The sequence below is a fragment of the Pezoporus flaviventris genome, unplaced genomic scaffold, assembly GCF_033815535.1.
Source record: "Pezoporus flaviventris isolate CSIRO_AGI_PZ_B2104156 unplaced genomic scaffold, CSIRO_AGI_Pfla_v1 ptg000007l, whole genome shotgun sequence".
Taxonomy (NCBI): Eukaryota; Metazoa; Chordata; class Aves; order Psittaciformes; family Psittacidae; genus Pezoporus; species Pezoporus flaviventris.
Window position 1 is genome coordinate 10,489,993 of NW_026892555.1, and position 16,948 is coordinate 10,506,940.

Genomic DNA, 16,948 nt, shown 5'->3' on the forward strand with positions numbered 1-16,948 from the left:
TGTTCAGGATGACTCATAGCATAGCAGTCCCATTAATGCAGTTAAACATGAAATGCATATGCCATAAAGGGATATCCCAGGGCCGGCATTTTCCTTTCCATTTCCCAGAAATTCAATTCCATTAATGCCTGCAGATCGTTTCTGAGCCATTCACCACAGCTCTCACAGCACGCTGTTTCATTCCTCTCATGGGTAAAACACACTCGAGCATCCATCAGACCTTTGTTTTACTTTTCCCTTCCTGGAAGTCTTATGACTGGGATGCTGCTGCTGGGTGAGCTGAGCTGTAGGATGCTGCATGTGTGGGCTGCTTCCCTTGCCTGGGATAGCACGAGGTGAGGGTGTCAGTGCTTTTGGGGACAAGGGAAGGGTGCAGACACATCAAAATAGTGATGGACTTACATAAAAATGCTCACAGGCATGATTAGTGTATAACAGCATCTCCTCAGTGGTGCTCTCAGGCTGAGATGCAGTGTGAGCAGCAGTGTGAACACCAAGTGGTGCACCTGAGGTAAGTTGCTTGCCTTTGGTCCTCACCCTCCCAAAGACCCACCTCTCTCAGCCCCTGTGCCACCTCACTGTTCCCATGGAGGAGAAGAGCTGTACTGTGGATCCTTTTGCACACGTTGTTGGAAGCTGTGTCCTTCACCTCGCCAGACTCCCACCCATTTGAAGCCTCTTAGAATCCACAGCTGGCCACCTCATAGAATCATAGAATGGTTTGGGTTGGAAGAGCGTTAGAGATCATCCAGTTCCAACCACTGCCACAGACAGGGACACCTTCCACTAGAGCAGGTTGTTCCAAGCCCCATCCAACCTGGCCTTGAACACTGCCAGGGATGGGGCAGCCACAGCTTCTCTGGGCAGCCTGTGCCAGTGCCTCAGCACCCTCACAGGGAAGAGCTTCTTCCAAATATCTGATCGGTCTTCTTCCAGTTTAATGCCATCTCCTCTTCTCCTGTCATTACAGGCCCTTGTCAAAAGCCCCTCTCCAGCTTTCTTGTAGGCCCCTTTAGGTACTGGAAGGCTACAACAAGGTGTTGCATGGAGCCTTCTCTTCTCCAGGCTGAACAAGACCGACTCTGTCAGCCTGTGCTCCAGCCCCTCTGATCATCTTCATGGCCTCCTCTGGACTCACTTCAACAGGTCCATGTCCTTCTTGTGTTGGGGGCCCCAGAGCTGGCCCTATGCCACAAGCACAGGTGCTTGGTTCAGGCTACCAAATGGGGGTAGCTCCCACTCATCTTGAGAAGGGCAAACAGCCATTCTCATCATCCTGTCCCCCAAAACTATCTGGGGTGTAAGAGGAGAGCAGAGCACAGAGGTACCCACAGCATCACACCCCACAGTGCTGCCACAGGCTCCTGGTGTCCAGTTTTGATGCTCTGTGGGTGTCCCTGCTGGCTGGAGCACCGACTGGGAATGCAGTCCCTGAAGGCCAGGAAAAGAGAATCCCTGGTGAATCCTGGTGTACAGACCAAAGTTCAGTGTCTGCATGGGGCTGGGATGAACCAAGGTTAAATGTCCCGCGTGTTGGGTCTTTGCAAAATGGGGCAGTTCTTGGCAGCAGGAAACCTTCATTGCTTCCTTAAAATGTCCATCACGTTTTCAGGTACTCAGAGCGTTAATGTCATAAATAATCATATATTAGCAGTTATTAACCAAATTAATAATGCTCGGTTTTGCTGTTTGGGGAAAGCTCCAGTCTACATCCAGACTCCTTTCCTTCCCTACAGAATTCATTACCAGATGCAGAGCAGAGAAGTGAGTCCCACTTTGGCTTTTCTGTTTCCCTGAATTTGGGCTGATCCCCAAAATGTAAACCAAAGGGATGCCAGCCATGATGTCTGTTGATCTGCAGGGCATGGTGCTTCTCAAAAGGGTTGAAACTTGTCCTCTTTCCCATCTCCACCAGTGCTTGCATGTAACCAAACCACGGTTTGGTTATGACCGAGTGCAGAGAACAGGAGGAACTCCAGGGAGAGGTATGTGAGGATCAGAAGTGTTGCAGCACTTCAGTATTAGAACATGTTGGCAGAATATGGGGCTGCCACACTTGCCATCTGGTTCATTCTTGTTTGTTGTAGGTCATACCACAGGCTTTTAAGCATCCAGGATATCTCCTGCATTAGTTTCCTCCTGAAATCAAGTTATTTGGGAGTCTTCCTTCTATTCCCTGCACAAGCCTTGATCATTCCATCTCTGCCCCCAAATTCGGGGGGGGGCTACTTGCTTAGCATAGATGAGATGAATATTTGCATGGCAATTCTCAGCTGTGCCTGCAGAGAATTTCAGTCTGAATGGCTTTAGAGCCCTTCCAAATGAACCAGGGCAGTGTTCCTCATCCCCTATGGATAGCGCTGTAAATCACTGTGGAACACAAATCAGTGCACAGTTACACTTACAGGCCTAATGCCGGGATAAAACATTGACTTTCATGTGGATGAGTCTTGCTACACGAGAGATGGAGAAACAAACTGCTGTGAACCAGCAGGCCACAGGGGAACAAACACCCAGCCTAGGATGCTCCAACGGGCCCAGTAGAAGTGAGGTGGGGAGGGATGGCCTTTGGCAGTACTGGTCAATACTTCGCAGAGGAGAACAGAGTGCAACAGGCACCTTCCTGATGCTCAGGAAGTCCGAGGAGCTCCCAGACAAAGGACATGACAAAATCACTGCAAAGAGTAGATCCTGCCTGGAAAACGATGGTCACAGCAAGCAGGACTGCTCACTGGCTCCTGTCTTCCTAAGTCCCAGGTACTACATGAGGAGCTGGGACTGGAGCTCCTGTGTAATGTGTTATCACAGATCGGGCACATACCTGCACAGATTTGCCAGGGCTGTGACAAGCTGAATGTTGTTCTTCATATAGTTTTTTTTCTGGTTTAAAACATAGAAGCAGCACTATTGCACCTGCTAGATGAAGATTTAAGACTCCAGACTGTCTGGGGGTCAGGCACAGCCATTCCCTTTTCCTGGCATGTTGTTTTATTCAAGGAGATTTTTGTTACATGGTATTCAAGCATCTGCCCATCTCACCCTCAGCCAGTGCCTGCCTCACCTGATTGGCTGCTTTTCCTTGGATGCTCACAAAATTAACTCCGCTGCTCCAGTTCTCTGACCCTTTATCTTTGTAACTAGAGCAGCCAGAGGCAATGAGAATTGTGTAACCATCTCCCCACTTCCCAAGTGCTTGGGACAGGTCTGGTAACTTTGATAGTATGTCTCATGGGATGCACAGCGTAAATCTCTATTAGATTAGGCCACTTATAAATAAACTGGCTGCTTGCTATGGGGAGAAATTAAGAAGTCATTATTTTAGTTACAGGATGAGAGAGCCATGACACACAAATACTGCAGCTAATGTTAAACCATCAGGCAAATGATGAAAAAGAAGTATCTCTATTTTACAAGTTGTCTCAAGCCATATAATTAAACCTAAATTACTGCTAGACTGAAAGGCAGCAATCTAAAACCAGGAGGTTGTCCGTAATCTACAAGTGTACAGAATTACCCTGCAGAGACAGGGCTCAAAGGAGTTGTGTGGCCAGGTGATAAAGAACTTTCCTGTTTTTTATAGCAGGAATGGCACCTGTGATAAAGCCACAACCATCCTTAGACACTGTGGAACTCAGCAGCAGATTCCCTGTGAAGACATAAAACACATGACAAGCACATAGTGACATCAAAAGAAATGCAGTGTAATGGTGCTCAGATGCCTCTCCTCAAGCCTGCACAGAAGCCGCACTGAGGGTTGCTGTTGCTAGGAACTCTAAATAATTCCCTTTTGATAAGCCAGTTGTTATCAAATCCAAGGAGACTCACGAGCAGCACCTCCTGACTTTGTTCCTTTGTGGACTAAAGAGCAACTCTTCTGTTGCCTGAAAGACATGTGAAGGTTCAGGTTTTAAACCTCAAATCCTGTTTTTAGTTCAGAAGCCGATTGCACAAGCGGACAGTGAATGAGTGTCTCTCCATTTCCCTTGCGGTCAGAGAAGATCCTATTCATACTGAGTTTACAAGCAAACACTTCCTTTGGTAAGCTTCCCATGCAATTCAATTCATGTGCGTGCTTTCAAGCTCTGTCTTCAGGTCCGGGCTAACATCAGAATAAGCAAGCGAGGCAGCTCTCTGCTCAGCCCATTCTGAAATGAAGAAACACTCTATTTTCTGTACATTGCTGCAGTCCTGTTAAGTCACTGACATTACTCATGCATACACACGGGTATCTACTGTGCGATGTACACGTACCCCAGAACTGTACTTTGCTTAACAATCAATCTAATGGTTTTGCTTCTTACAGGTACTGGCTGGCAGCCTAGAGTCTCTGGCACCTCCACATAGGGTCCTGCTCTGTGCGTTGCTGGAACCACATTGTATGGTTGGAATAATCTGCGTTAACAGTAAGGACTTCATGACCAGAAAATAAATCATTTTTTATGGAAGACTTGAAATGTGCAGCCAATACTCATCTGTGGGGAGCCATCAGTTTAAGGCTTTGGCTATAGCAAAAGAAAGGAAGACCTGTTCTTGGGATACTCTAACATTGTCCACTCCAGGAAGCCCCTTTCCTAAGTGCAACCTCTTCATTGTATAACAGCACTATCTGCTACAGAAATGTGCAGTTAATGGAGCACACAGTACCTCAGGATCCATACATGGAGATTTCTAGGGAAGATGTAGATCAACATTCACTTGAAGTGGCAGTGGAAGTTACCACATCACACAGTGCATTCTAAGCTAGTTTGGGCCACAACAGTAGAACTATTCTCAAGAAGAACGTCATGAGGTACTGGTGACCACAGGCAGGTAAGACCTTTGTCATCAGCCACTCATGAGGAAACATGATGTATGTCCAAGAGGACACTGTCTAAAATAAGGCAGTGTGTTGGCCTTGGCTGCTGAGTCATCGGTATCACTTCCTGCAGCCCCTGCTTTTGCTCCGGGTATTTCTCAAGGGAGCACTGACTTAGCCTGGTCTTTTTGATTCTTCTAGAATGAATAAGATCACAGCTCCGGAGCAGCAATGATGAGTATGTCCTTGATTCAGAGGAATGTGTGCTCCTTTTAGCACAAGTGTGCTAAATCTTCCGTGGGGTGCCTGCCTGATTAGTTCTGATCTGTACATGTCCTGGCTCCATGGATTTGAAAACTTCAGAGACTGTTGTAAAATGGAGAATTCTGCCTCATGGGGGAAATCAGCTCCAGTGAGAGAGCTGCCTTAACAGCTCATGCCTCGGGGTACCACTGAAAGCTGCTGCACATGGATCCCTCCTGCCTTGTCTTTGCTGTAATGTTTGATTGGGCATTTCTTCAATCACTCCACGGAACTGCCTCTCCGGCAGCGGCAGGTTCTCACCTGTGTCAGTGACAGACCCTCCTCAGCCACACTGAGGTTTGCTGCATTAAGGGAAGTTAAACCCACCTCACCTCTGAGTTTCTTGCCTTACATCTTGTTGCAAACTTTCTGACGTCAAACACTGAGACACAAATTACCCTGTGAACTGTTAACATATGCCTGTTTACATATGGTATCTTATAGGCAAAACAGATTAAGATTGGAAGGTTTAACTGCTGTTGAGTTTCCACTTCTGTGAATCATACAGATCAGCTTATTCATCACAAACACTTATTTTTACCCTTTAACTCTTTCAAGCTACTCCTATCCAGAGCAGATCTCACTGGGGACATGAACATGGGAACAAAGAGGTCACAGCTGCATCATGAACCCCAGACTTTGCAAATGGAAGAGCAAAGAGCTGCCAGGAACCACAGCCATCCCAGCGGGTCAGAAGCGGTTTATAACTTCCATCAGGTGAGTTGACAGGCACAGAAGTCTTCCCCAGTTGCCAAGGCTGGTCTGTCCTTCCACCTGGTAAAGTGTCAGCTGCAATTCACGCTGATGACCAAGCCTGTAATCTCTGTTTCGGAAGGAAATTACTCGTGAGAATCAACAAGAGAGAGACAGCCAAGGAAACCCAACAGGATTGCTCAAACTTGAGGTCCAGAGAAAGAACAGTAATCATTTATTGAACCAGCATTCTTTGGGTGTTATGATACAGCTTAAATTCAGAAATGCCAACATTTTGGGGAGAACTTCACTGATTTTAACAAATACAGACAGTTTTCTCAGTTGAATCTATGCAGTGCAGCACTGATTTTGAGGGGACTCAAGTACCCTCGTCAGCAATCTTGGTGGAAGTGCATGTGTATTCATCTTTTTCTGCATAATACGGCTGTGGCCATACTTGAAAAGAGATGTATCTGATGATAAAAGAAAGACACCTACCTCTACTTAAATAGACGTGCCTGTTCACCTCATCTGTGATCTGGTATTAAAGCTAAGCAAGTAAGTGCTGCCAAACATCATTTCTTTCAGCTGAAGACTGGATTTCAGAATCTAGGCACTCACTGTTCGGGTGCTCTGACTCACTGATGCTGCCTGGCTCAGGCTAGCAAAGGAGAGAAGGAAGATCATGTATATTGAGGCAGGAATGTGAACATTCAGAAATACCTTTCCACTTAGAGTGGCAGTAAGTGAGTGATTGACTATTTGTTCTCTTAAAGTGTTGCTTCAGATCTGTTTGTTTTCTCTCTCAGCTGCATCATCCTAAGCAGGCGGTTCACCTTATTACCTGGGCATTAGCTAACACAGAGACACGTTGAGTGCAGCTACAACTAGGGCCACCAGCACTGATATGGGTCAAACCTTTCTCTTTTACGTAGGACAACAAGGTGTAACCAAGACAGCAATCTCCCTCACAGCATTACTCATGGGAACAGGAGGGTAATGACTGTATCAGGAACTGTAGCTATCTACGGGTATACTGGTACAAACACCACCGAAAGCAAAGCAAACCAAACCTGCTGCCACCAGTCTGTCAGTACAAATCAATCTGTGTCTAACTTAGCCTTTATACTGTTATGCGTTGTTGGAAGGCACACTCAAGCATCCAGGCACCTATACTAACTTCGAGGTGTGATGCTGTGGCCATGTAGAATGTATGTACACATGGAAACCTGGTTACCACCAGGGATTGAATTAGATCCATGAGGACATTAATGCACCTCTGTCAGAAACTGCAGAGATTGTTTAACCATCACAAGTTTCTGTATTTTGCTTATAAATGGTGCTGGAGTAAATTTAACCACAAACTTAAGAAGTGGAACGAAAAGCTATGAACAGTTCAGGACATTCCCCCTTAGTCCCCCTTTTTTTTTTTTTTTTTTTTTGACAAATGCTTTATTTAACATCCTCCCTTGCGGTATTTAACTGAAAATAGTGACCTGTCTTAAATACTATGGGTTTGAGACCTGAGCCAGCTCAAAAGGGACCTGATTTTTACACATAACAATGCAAACAAGTACATACTGCTCAACCACCCCCTGTCTCCTTCAGCTATTTCAGACAGAAGCACTCATGATCACTGCTGAGATTTGAAAAGATGGACCTTTGGGGTTAGGCCACATTATGAAAATTACCCAGCTAATTCCCATGAAGTGTTCTGAACACAAAAGCTCAGTGCAAATAATAATGGTTCAGTTCCCTTTTCCAGCTATGAAATCAGCTTGCAGATTAATATTCTTCAATTACAAAATAACCATTTCAGTTTGAAGTGGTTGGCACTCTGATGTGCAATTGGGGTTAATAACGGTCTATGAAAGGAAAGCTGTTAGCACACAGAAACCCAGAGTGAGATGTTTAGCATTTAGGAACCTCAGCTACATTTTACACTCAATGTGAGATTGTAAATGCAGCAATATGACCAAGGAAAACACCATCTAAAACACTCAGGATCCCAAAGCTCAATGAAACCGGTCTTTTCTGCTTCACGTATGCCAAGGGATAATTGCCATCTGACCAGCAAAGCAGCTCCTTTTACCTTTGGCTATTTCTAATTCATAGATGTAGTGCCTTATCTGCTAGATGTGTTCAGATCAATTGAGGTAATAAATATGGAATGTCCCCAAGTTTAAATCCTTGTTTGGAGCTGTGCCCAAATAGGTATCTGGAGCTTATATAAAATGATATTAACTGCTTTTCCATTCAAGGTACATGGTTACAATATACTTGTATAATCTACAAATTAGTTTTTAGAATACATTTGTAAATTACTGTAGTCTCCTTACCTACAGTATTAAGACAAAGCCTTCTGGGACTTCCAAATGCACAAAGCTTCCTCATCTCAAAAGAAAAGCCTAAGTTAGGGCAGAGTGTTCAAAAACTGTAAGAACCAGGCCAAGACCCTCAAAGCTGAGTGGTAATTTTGTGTGTCCACATGCAAGGTACAGATGTGCAGCACTTCCTGCAAATTAACCTCTATTAAGGTTCCCTGAGGTTTGTATTAAAACACAGACATGCTCCCAAGCAGGGTAAATCCTGAGTATTCCCAGGAGTTACAGAGGCAGTAACAGAATTATCTGCAATACTGAGCAACGCACTCGCTATTACACACCAGCAGGATCTGCATCTCTAATATGCTGGGAAAATTAGCACACTGACAAGGCAGGTTACATGCTGCAAAACACGATTTATTTATTGAATGCAAGCTTTCAGAATTGCAGGAAGGTTAAAAATACCCCAAACAAGTTGAACTGGAACTTCTCACATTCAGCAGTTTAAAAAATGCTTTCAGTTACAGCTGAGACCTTCAACTTTGCCTATAAATGAAACACTTTCAACAACAGGCAGTTACACAACCTACTTACAATCAGCAGCTTATCTCACAAGACCTCTAATAAGAAATTTTCTTTGTGGCAGCAACATGTCAAAGTGTCTCATCCAGTGTTGACCAGCTTTGTTTATTCTGACTGTCGATCGCTCTTTTAAGCGCTTCATCTGGCATAAGATCTGATCCTTTTACATCAGAATGGCTGCAGCCAATTTTAGGGCATCTGTTAACAAGAAAAGAGAGACTTCATTAAACCAGAAGAACTGTATTCATCAGATATAGAGGGCTACATAACATCTACTGGTTTATTGTATTTATCTGGGATTTTCTCTGAGTTCCTCATTACCTCTTTTCCTCTTCACCAGCTTCTCTGCAGGGAAAAATGAATCCATTTATCTAAACTGGTGGGAATCAACAGCTGAAGAAAGGAAAGAACACAGCGAGAGACAGAGCCTCTCACCTGTGGATCACTCTCTTGCTTTATGTAAACATACTGCCTGCATCAGTAGTGACACTAGCACTGCATGGACATCTTTCTGTGTTGCTTTGTCTCTTTGCCAGGTAACTACCTCATATCTTAATAATCTGCAGTGGAAAAGTATAACCTTCACTGGCATATAAGTAGACTCATAGGATCATAGAATGGTTTGGGTTGGAAAGGACCTGAAGATCATCCAGTTCCAATTCCCCTGCCATGGAAATTAATTTCTAGGAAAACAGATAAAAGAGAATGAGACTTGCAAAGGCAGACTGGTGAAATCAGTGCACTAACCTAGTTGGCGTAGAAATTTCCCTGGCCTTTTATGAACTGAGAAAGCACAGAAAAGAGAGCTGGGGCCAAATTAACAGCCTTTAAATGATAATCAAATACAAAATGTCTTACAACTACTTGAAAGAGCTACATAAAGACAGCAGGGTGAAAGATACTCAGGGACCAAAGGTCATTTTCCTTTGGCAGTAGCCCAAGCATGCACAGATGGTACCTGTAGTCAGAAATAACACTTCTTCTGAGTTTTCCTCTATTAGGAGTAAATTTTTTCTGAGGTGCTGAACTTATTTACACTCACTACTCATAGCTTTTACTCCAGATTTGTCCACAACTTACTGTGTTTGTCATGGATAAGTCACTTAATTGCTCTGTGCCTTAGTTTTCCCATTTATCACCTTATAAGAGCAATGGTTTGCCAGATTAATGAATAACAAGTGCTCAGAAGGCTTCCCACATTTCCTGTAAGCATAAAGTATTAGTACGTCCTTCCAGGCAGTGGAAAACAGTGAGCAAACGGAGACACGTAACAGTTGCCTGGAGGAGCCTATGATCAGTCTATCAGCACAAAACCGGTGCCTGTGCATACGTCAGCCGAAGAGCTGACACTGAGCTAGTGCACTGCCAAGTGCACCAAAGGGATCCCATGGCTTCAAACAGGAAAGTACGTGTGAGGAAACAGCCACTCCTGTAACTGCAGAGTGAGCAGAAGCTTTGATTTCAGAGCCAGGATAGAGAGGATCCCCCAGATCAAGTCTCTGCTCTATCAGGGCACCTGCTTCCCGCTGAATATTGCTGGTGGGAGTGTAGTCAAGTAGCAACACCCCGCAATGGGGTACTCAAATGGGGAATTTGTTGCATCAGCTGGCCTCTCTTCCCACCACAGCAGACTATGGTTTATCAAAACTGACTGCATCTTCATGAGAAAGGGTAGAATTACAGCAGGCCAGTGAAACTGGGCAAAGAAACCAGGTAGTCTTTCTTAATCTAGTAACAGAGAAGCCAAGTTACGGTTCTGTGTGTGCTTTTCTACCATACTGGGCTAACTGCTGGAAAGATGGTGAGGTTACAAGGCAAAAGCTTGCAACTAAGAACTGCTAGTATACAGACTGCACAAATAACTTCAGTTTGGGTATATGGTAGCTTTTAAAGCCAGGTGTTGTACAGCTTACATGCTTTTTCTTTTACTCTAGGCTTTCGCTAAGTCAAGTCTTTAGTTTCCTAAAAGGTAAGATGAAATTCAATCAATCATGTGGCCTATTAGTTTTTCAGCAGTGCTGAAACCTTTGATGCAATACAACAATCTCTACTACCATGGCATTTTCCTGATGGATTTAACAACACAGGGAAATAGTTAGATATGAACATCCTAAATTCTGTTCCGTATTGCACAAGCTATCTTTGTTGTGTCTTTGAGAACATGCTTTCAAGCCTGTCCCTATCCTTCACAACACTCACTTTCTTCTCTCCAGCTTATGAGCTATTTCCCAACTCCCATTCATCTTTCCAGCCAAGTTTCTGTCCGTCCATGTTGCTGGTTTTGTTGTCATTCCCAGCATGTTGCACCCACTTCACTTCTTCTCCCTAGACCTCGTAACAAAGACAAGGTACTTCCTTCCATCTTGCTCCTCGAGCTGTCTTGACACTAAGATAGTGGTGAAACATCCCAGCTGATGCTCGATTTCACAACTGTACTTTCCTGTAGCCAGGAAGAAGCATGGAATAAGAAGTTCTGCTCCACCTTTGTATCCCCCAAGGCAGAGTACATACAGTCTAACAGATATGCAAGAGCAACAGATGGAGGAAGTGAGCCGCCCGTGGCATTATCAGGTTGCTAGTCTCTGACAGTCCTTCCTGAGCATGTGTAAACTGCACACTCATTAAAAAGGCCAGAAGTGGTAAGTTTCCATGAGGTCATCAACCCCAAAGCATGAGGCTCTTGCACATATGGTGTAAAAACAAATGCAAAATTAAGGATGAAGTGCTGTGTCCTCTCAACTTGCTCTCAAAGGTGTCTAAAAGGAGTCCCTTTTCTTTTTTCTTAATAAAAACTATCCTAAATTTGAAACTTACCAGGGAGAATCTCAGAAATTCAACTGTTACCATCTTTTCATTCAAAAAAATACATCCTGAGTGGAAAGTGGAGGCCTGCTTTGGTGATATAGTTACGAAATACTTAACTGCATCAGAGCAGGAACTGCAAAATCCTGTCTGATAATTCTTAAGACTCTACTACCTAAAAAGTTGTAGTTTAATATTTCTCACTTGGAACACTCATTTTATTGTTTTAATATTTCTCAGTTTTATTGGAATATAACTACAAGAGGAGGTGGACAGAGAAGACTTTTAACTTTCATTAACTTCAGGGCTTGCTAAATAAGCAGTGGAAACAGAATGAGCAACTACGCTTTAGGAAGCTGATGTTTCTCTTTGTTGGTCATGGCTCTACAAAAGCTCTTTATTTCTGTTGTGCAGGTACTATGAGTGGCTGTAACTTCCTCACACACTTCCTGAATATTTCCTTACACATTGTTTTCATTAAAAAGAAAAGCTTCTTCACGTGTGCAGTGCTAATGAGGAGACTGTGACTTGGGCAGACGCTGAGGTATTACTTCCTGCAGCCTTGCCAATCCAAATACATTTCCTAGAACAAGTGGAATAAAATTCCACTTACACAGCAGAGCAAATAGCTTTTCCACACATTCCTGTTTGCTTACCGGACTTTCTTCTTTTGCTGCTTTCGAGTCTGGATAAACTTTAGAATGGCGTCTTCTTCATAAGTGTGTCCACAGATCTTGTTTCGGACTGGCCTCTTCATTTCCATCTGTAATCGATAAAGGTTCATTTAAAGGAATGGATAATGCCCATGAAAATGCTTCCTATGAGATTTTATGTAAAACAGCAGGAAGTATGTTTGCCATTCACACACAGCGTTCCACTCAAATTACAGGGTCAGGTCCTGCGTGGCTGACTGCATCCCTACTTACACAGGGCTTTTCCCAGCCAATGTTGCTCTTCTCTTATAGTGCTTGTAATTGATACTGCCTGATTTTAACAAGTATTGCAGATTTGTAATAAAACATCAATGAAGAATATGAAATAACTATTTCCCAATTGATTATACAGTGACAGCATACCTGTGTAATGGGACAAATGAAGTTCATCTGACTCTGAGTCACAGCTATATCTTCATCGATTTGTTCAATGGCCTCTTCACCATTACCTGATTTATGGCAAACTATAATGGGAAACAAGACAATTTTCACTTAATATTTAATATAGATAGCCAATACTTAAAATAAGCAATCAAAATCCAGCATTTGCCAAGCATTACATCTATCTATCTATATATATACCTAAGATGCTACAACATATTTCTGTACCACTTCCTGAACAAGATACTGAAAAAAGTACTGTGCTACAGTCTCTGTTAGAAAATGTGGAGTTTTAAATGGTAACCACCTTTGTGTGTGTGTGTGTGTCTATTTATAGCCAATGCTAGAAAGGAGGCCTGGGAAGGAAAGCAGGCTGGCCTGAATATATCAAAACCTTCAGTATTCCCTGTTGAAGTTCACCAAAACCCAGTAACATGCAGATGAGGCCCCAAAATCTAACAACAGGATGAGGTGGAACTTCTGCAGATTTGGCAGTCCTACCCTCAAGATCAGTTTGTGTTTGAATGTCATAAGGGGGCTTGATATATAGCCTGTATGCACAGCACATACTTTGAAAGGAGTTAATGCTATTTATCATAATACATCTTTTGTAAAGTGATGCTGCTGTATTTTAACAAGACTATAATTAGTGAAAAACGAAAGCAAAGAAAGCGTTACTTGAGACGGCCAAAAGAACTGTTATTGAAGTAACCTTAAGGAAGGGGGCAGAATGAAATACTGAAATCTCCCAAAAGACCTGATGGCCCAATGCCAGGGAATGAGGGGCACACAAAGAAGAAGAAATCCACCTTGAGCTAGAGAAGATGCAGCTCCCCACCTTTACCAGAAGACAAGGTATAAGCAGGTCTGCATACCCAGGGGCACACCGGCCAAGGGCTCAATGCAGAAACTAGCAGGAGTCAAAAGCTGAGATACAGAAGTAGCTAAAGAGGAGTCTAACCTTAATACATGTATACATGTTAATTTATCTTTTCCTAACTTTGCCCTGTTATTGTGAATCTCGGCTTTTACTTGAATGCATTTGTTTATCTCCAAATCTTATCTGGTAATAACAGCAAACGTAACACCTGCCATAACTTTCCATTCCTTTGGGGTAGTTCTGCAATGTTTTTGCTGCAGTGCCCTGGGGTGCAGTCCTCAAGGTGTCCCAAGCTGAAGAGAACATTTTTCTCTCCAGTTGCACAAGCTAGTCTGCAATGCAGCGACACAGGGTTCACAGAGGATGAACTCTTCAGTGCCCTGCATTGCCAAGGAGGAGGTGAGAAACACAAGTGGAAGCAGAGGGTTTAGAGCTACTTCATGACTGGCTTTCTCAAAGTCTCAGCCTTGGTTCCCTTTGCTGCTGTTGCACCCTATCAGCCAATCTTTGCACCTTTGCATCCCTGGTATTTGGTCTTCCACATCTATTAAGGACCAGTGTTTCCTAACTTGGGGTCAGTCATGCATACCTCTATAATACCATCACCTTCCGGATAACAGCAGACATCACTCTTGGAGCAATCACAACCTCTCACACCCAGTCTGGACTGAGCACACTGCCATGTGAGCCAGCACAGCTCTGGCTGAGGTGCTCTTGGCATGGGTATTGCAGCCATCGCTCCACCACAGCACCTCTTGGGATGCCGGTTTTATTTGCATATTTCTTCTTCCTCCTCCTCAGCAGAGCTTGTCCTTCTCTCTATTCCAATATACCAACAGTTTTCCCATCATTCAGGAACGTTTCTGACCCACCAGGTACTCCTACAATACTTAGGCAAGCATCAAGGGTATTTCTGTTTTTGTCACTGAGACCTCATTCAATCAGTGAGGGTGTGGATGAAGGGGGAAAGGAGCTCAAACGTCCAACAACAGTAACAATTTTAAGCCTTCAATCTCCATTGAATATTAACATTCCTATATCAGATACTGACCCCAAACAAAAGTAAACACTTGCAAATCAGAAGGAAAAAGTGGGCAGAATGTAATTGTAAATACCAAAACTGCAGTGGGATAGACTTTAGAGAGAAACTTGTACCAGTTACCAGTTTTCAAAAAAGAAAACCTACCATGTATTATTCTTAGATTGCTCCTCTATAAAGTTTATTCTATCACAAACACACAGTATTTTGAACAAAATACAACTTGGGGTGGGGGGGGAGTGTTGGGGGACTTTTTTAATGAAGCTTTTCAAATACAATGGGTGAAATCCCACCGAGACAGCAAGGCTTAAACAATATTGCAAATTTGGCATGGGATGCTTTATTTAAATACCATACTGACTCTTTTTCCAACAAAGACAAAGAGATTCAGAACCCTTAAATTAACTTATCGGCCAATTTTGACAGATTTAGCAGCTCTAATCTTTCCTGCTGAAAACATTTGGAAACTCACATTTTTTGATGTACTGTGTTTCAACTCATGAACTTGGTGTGTAGTTCCAGTGTAGCAGGGCATCACATCATAGAATCACAGAATAGTTAGGGTTGGAAAGGACCTTAAGATCATCAAGTTCCAAACCCCCTGCCATGGGCAGGGACACCTCACACTAAACCATGTCACTCAAGGCTCTGTTCAACCTGGCCTTGAACACTGCCAGGGATGGAGCATTCACAGCTTCCTTAGGCAACCTGTGCCAGTGCCTTACCACCCTCACAGTAAATCAGTCAATGAACTTAGAATGCAGCAGTACAAGCAAGATCTAAGACAGGTGACTGTTTACAAAGGATGATTTTATCGTTCTCTCAATATGAGGATGCCAAGGAAGGGGGATTCAGTTTTAAAATGTGGGACTTCTGCCTGTGATTTTACTTTTAAAGCACAGACATGTAAGTGGCTTCTTCTGGAAGTGTGCAAGGCCTGGCTGGATGGGGCTTGGAGCAACCTGTTCTAGTACAAGGTGTCCCTGCCCATGGCAGGGGGTTGGAACTGGATGATCTTTAAGATCCTTTCCAACCCAAACCAGTCTGTGATTCTTGGCATGCGATTCTGCCCTAAAAGCTCTGGTTATTTCACATTCATTACACTTAAATGGGCTTTCAAAAATAATGCCTTTTCCTTAGAAAATACTGGAAGTGGGAAGTGTTCAAGGAGTGTTCACCTTGCACAGCACCTTCTGACTTTGCTAAGGAGTCACCACTTCACTCATCACTTCTGTGTGTGCTTACTTAGGTATCAACACAAGGATTTAGGAGGCTACACTGACGCATCCAAGTTTGAAAGCACGAGCTCAAGCTTCGTTACTGCTGCTTGAGTCTCCCCTGGAGGCCTCAGAGCTCTAAATTATGTGAGCTAAATCACAGGCTGGGTTTACTTCTTTCTTGTACTGGCTTTGGAGGTGACTTAGATGCCTCATTTTTAATGGCTGAAATTCCATGAGTTGAGATCCTTGTAGGTGGGATATATTAATCTTCCTGGATTCAAATCATCCTCTTGCTGCAAGCTTATCTTAAACGCTTCAGGTTACACCTCATTTGCAATGGTTTTGTATACAGTCTACCAGAGCAGGCCATGATTTCAAGAGGTTATCACAGCAAAAATGAATAATTATTGAAAAGATTTCCTTTTCATAAAGAGCTAGTATTTTAAATAATAAATATATAAGAGTGGGATGATGCAAGTGATACCTCAAACATGTCAATAGCAAATGAGCATAAATCAGATAAACCACCCACAGATTTGTTGTTATTGCTTGATGATCCAGATTACAGCAGGAGAGAGGAAAATAACTTTTTTCAATTACAGTAGATTTTGCAGCCTAATGCAAGGCACACATACCTCCTGAACTGGTCAGTAACATGCTCTAAACTGTAGATCTATGACTGTAAGCTCATACTGGAAGCTGGTTTTATTAAGGTCAAAGGGAACATTTTTACCATATGAAATGTATAGAAGTTTGGAGGATCTAAGTTGCAAGTCTCACCATTCTGTTCTATAGAAAGAACAAATAAAACCACCAGGTCATACATATTTCAGCTAAGTCAGGTTGCATTTTTGTGAAATTGAGTTTTCCTTGCAAATTAAATCCAGATGCAGAAAACATTAAGCTATTGTGCCTGAAATTCAGATGTTGCCTTAAGTAACAGAAGTACATGTATCTATTTTGGTAGTCTGAGAGATTATATTTTAAGAGCCTTAACAGTTTCTAGTTTTCCATTCCAGCCAATTGAAACCTGTTATGAGTATTAGTAACTCATTTTCTATCTGGCTATCTCAGCAGTGATGTTTACAGCTGATTAGTACCCACTGTTGTAACAAAACTGCATTCTCATAAAGGTATCTATTTTTGGTAACACATTAAAATGAATTTTGCAACTGCCAACTGGTTTTTTACTCATTCAATTTTAATTAAAAGCTGG

General features: G+C 43.0%; 1 protein-coding gene across 5 annotated transcripts in view; it reads right to left on the minus strand.

The window, feature by feature from the left end:
• Window positions 1-8,511: 8,511 nt before the first annotated feature.
• The window catches only part of NSMCE2 (NSE2 (MMS21) homolog, SMC5-SMC6 complex SUMO ligase), a 131,787-nt gene continuing 123,350 nt past the window's right edge, over window positions 8,512-16,948 (minus strand). For 4 of the 5 annotated variants that reach the window (XM_061447732.1, XM_061447731.1, XM_061447728.1 and 1 more), the window contains 3 exons: window positions 12,576-12,676; window positions 12,156-12,262; window positions 8,512-8,895 (listed from right to left, as the gene is read on the minus strand). In XM_061447732.1, coding sequence (XP_061303716.1) covers window positions 8,769-8,895; window positions 12,156-12,262; window positions 12,576-12,676 — 335 coding nt within the window. In that variant the 3' untranslated portion in view covers window positions 8,512-8,768. Of the gene's footprint in view, window positions 8,896-8,981; window positions 9,258-12,155; window positions 12,263-12,575; window positions 12,677-16,948 lie in introns of those variants that run through there. The other variant, XM_061447729.1, reaches the window with a different exon arrangement.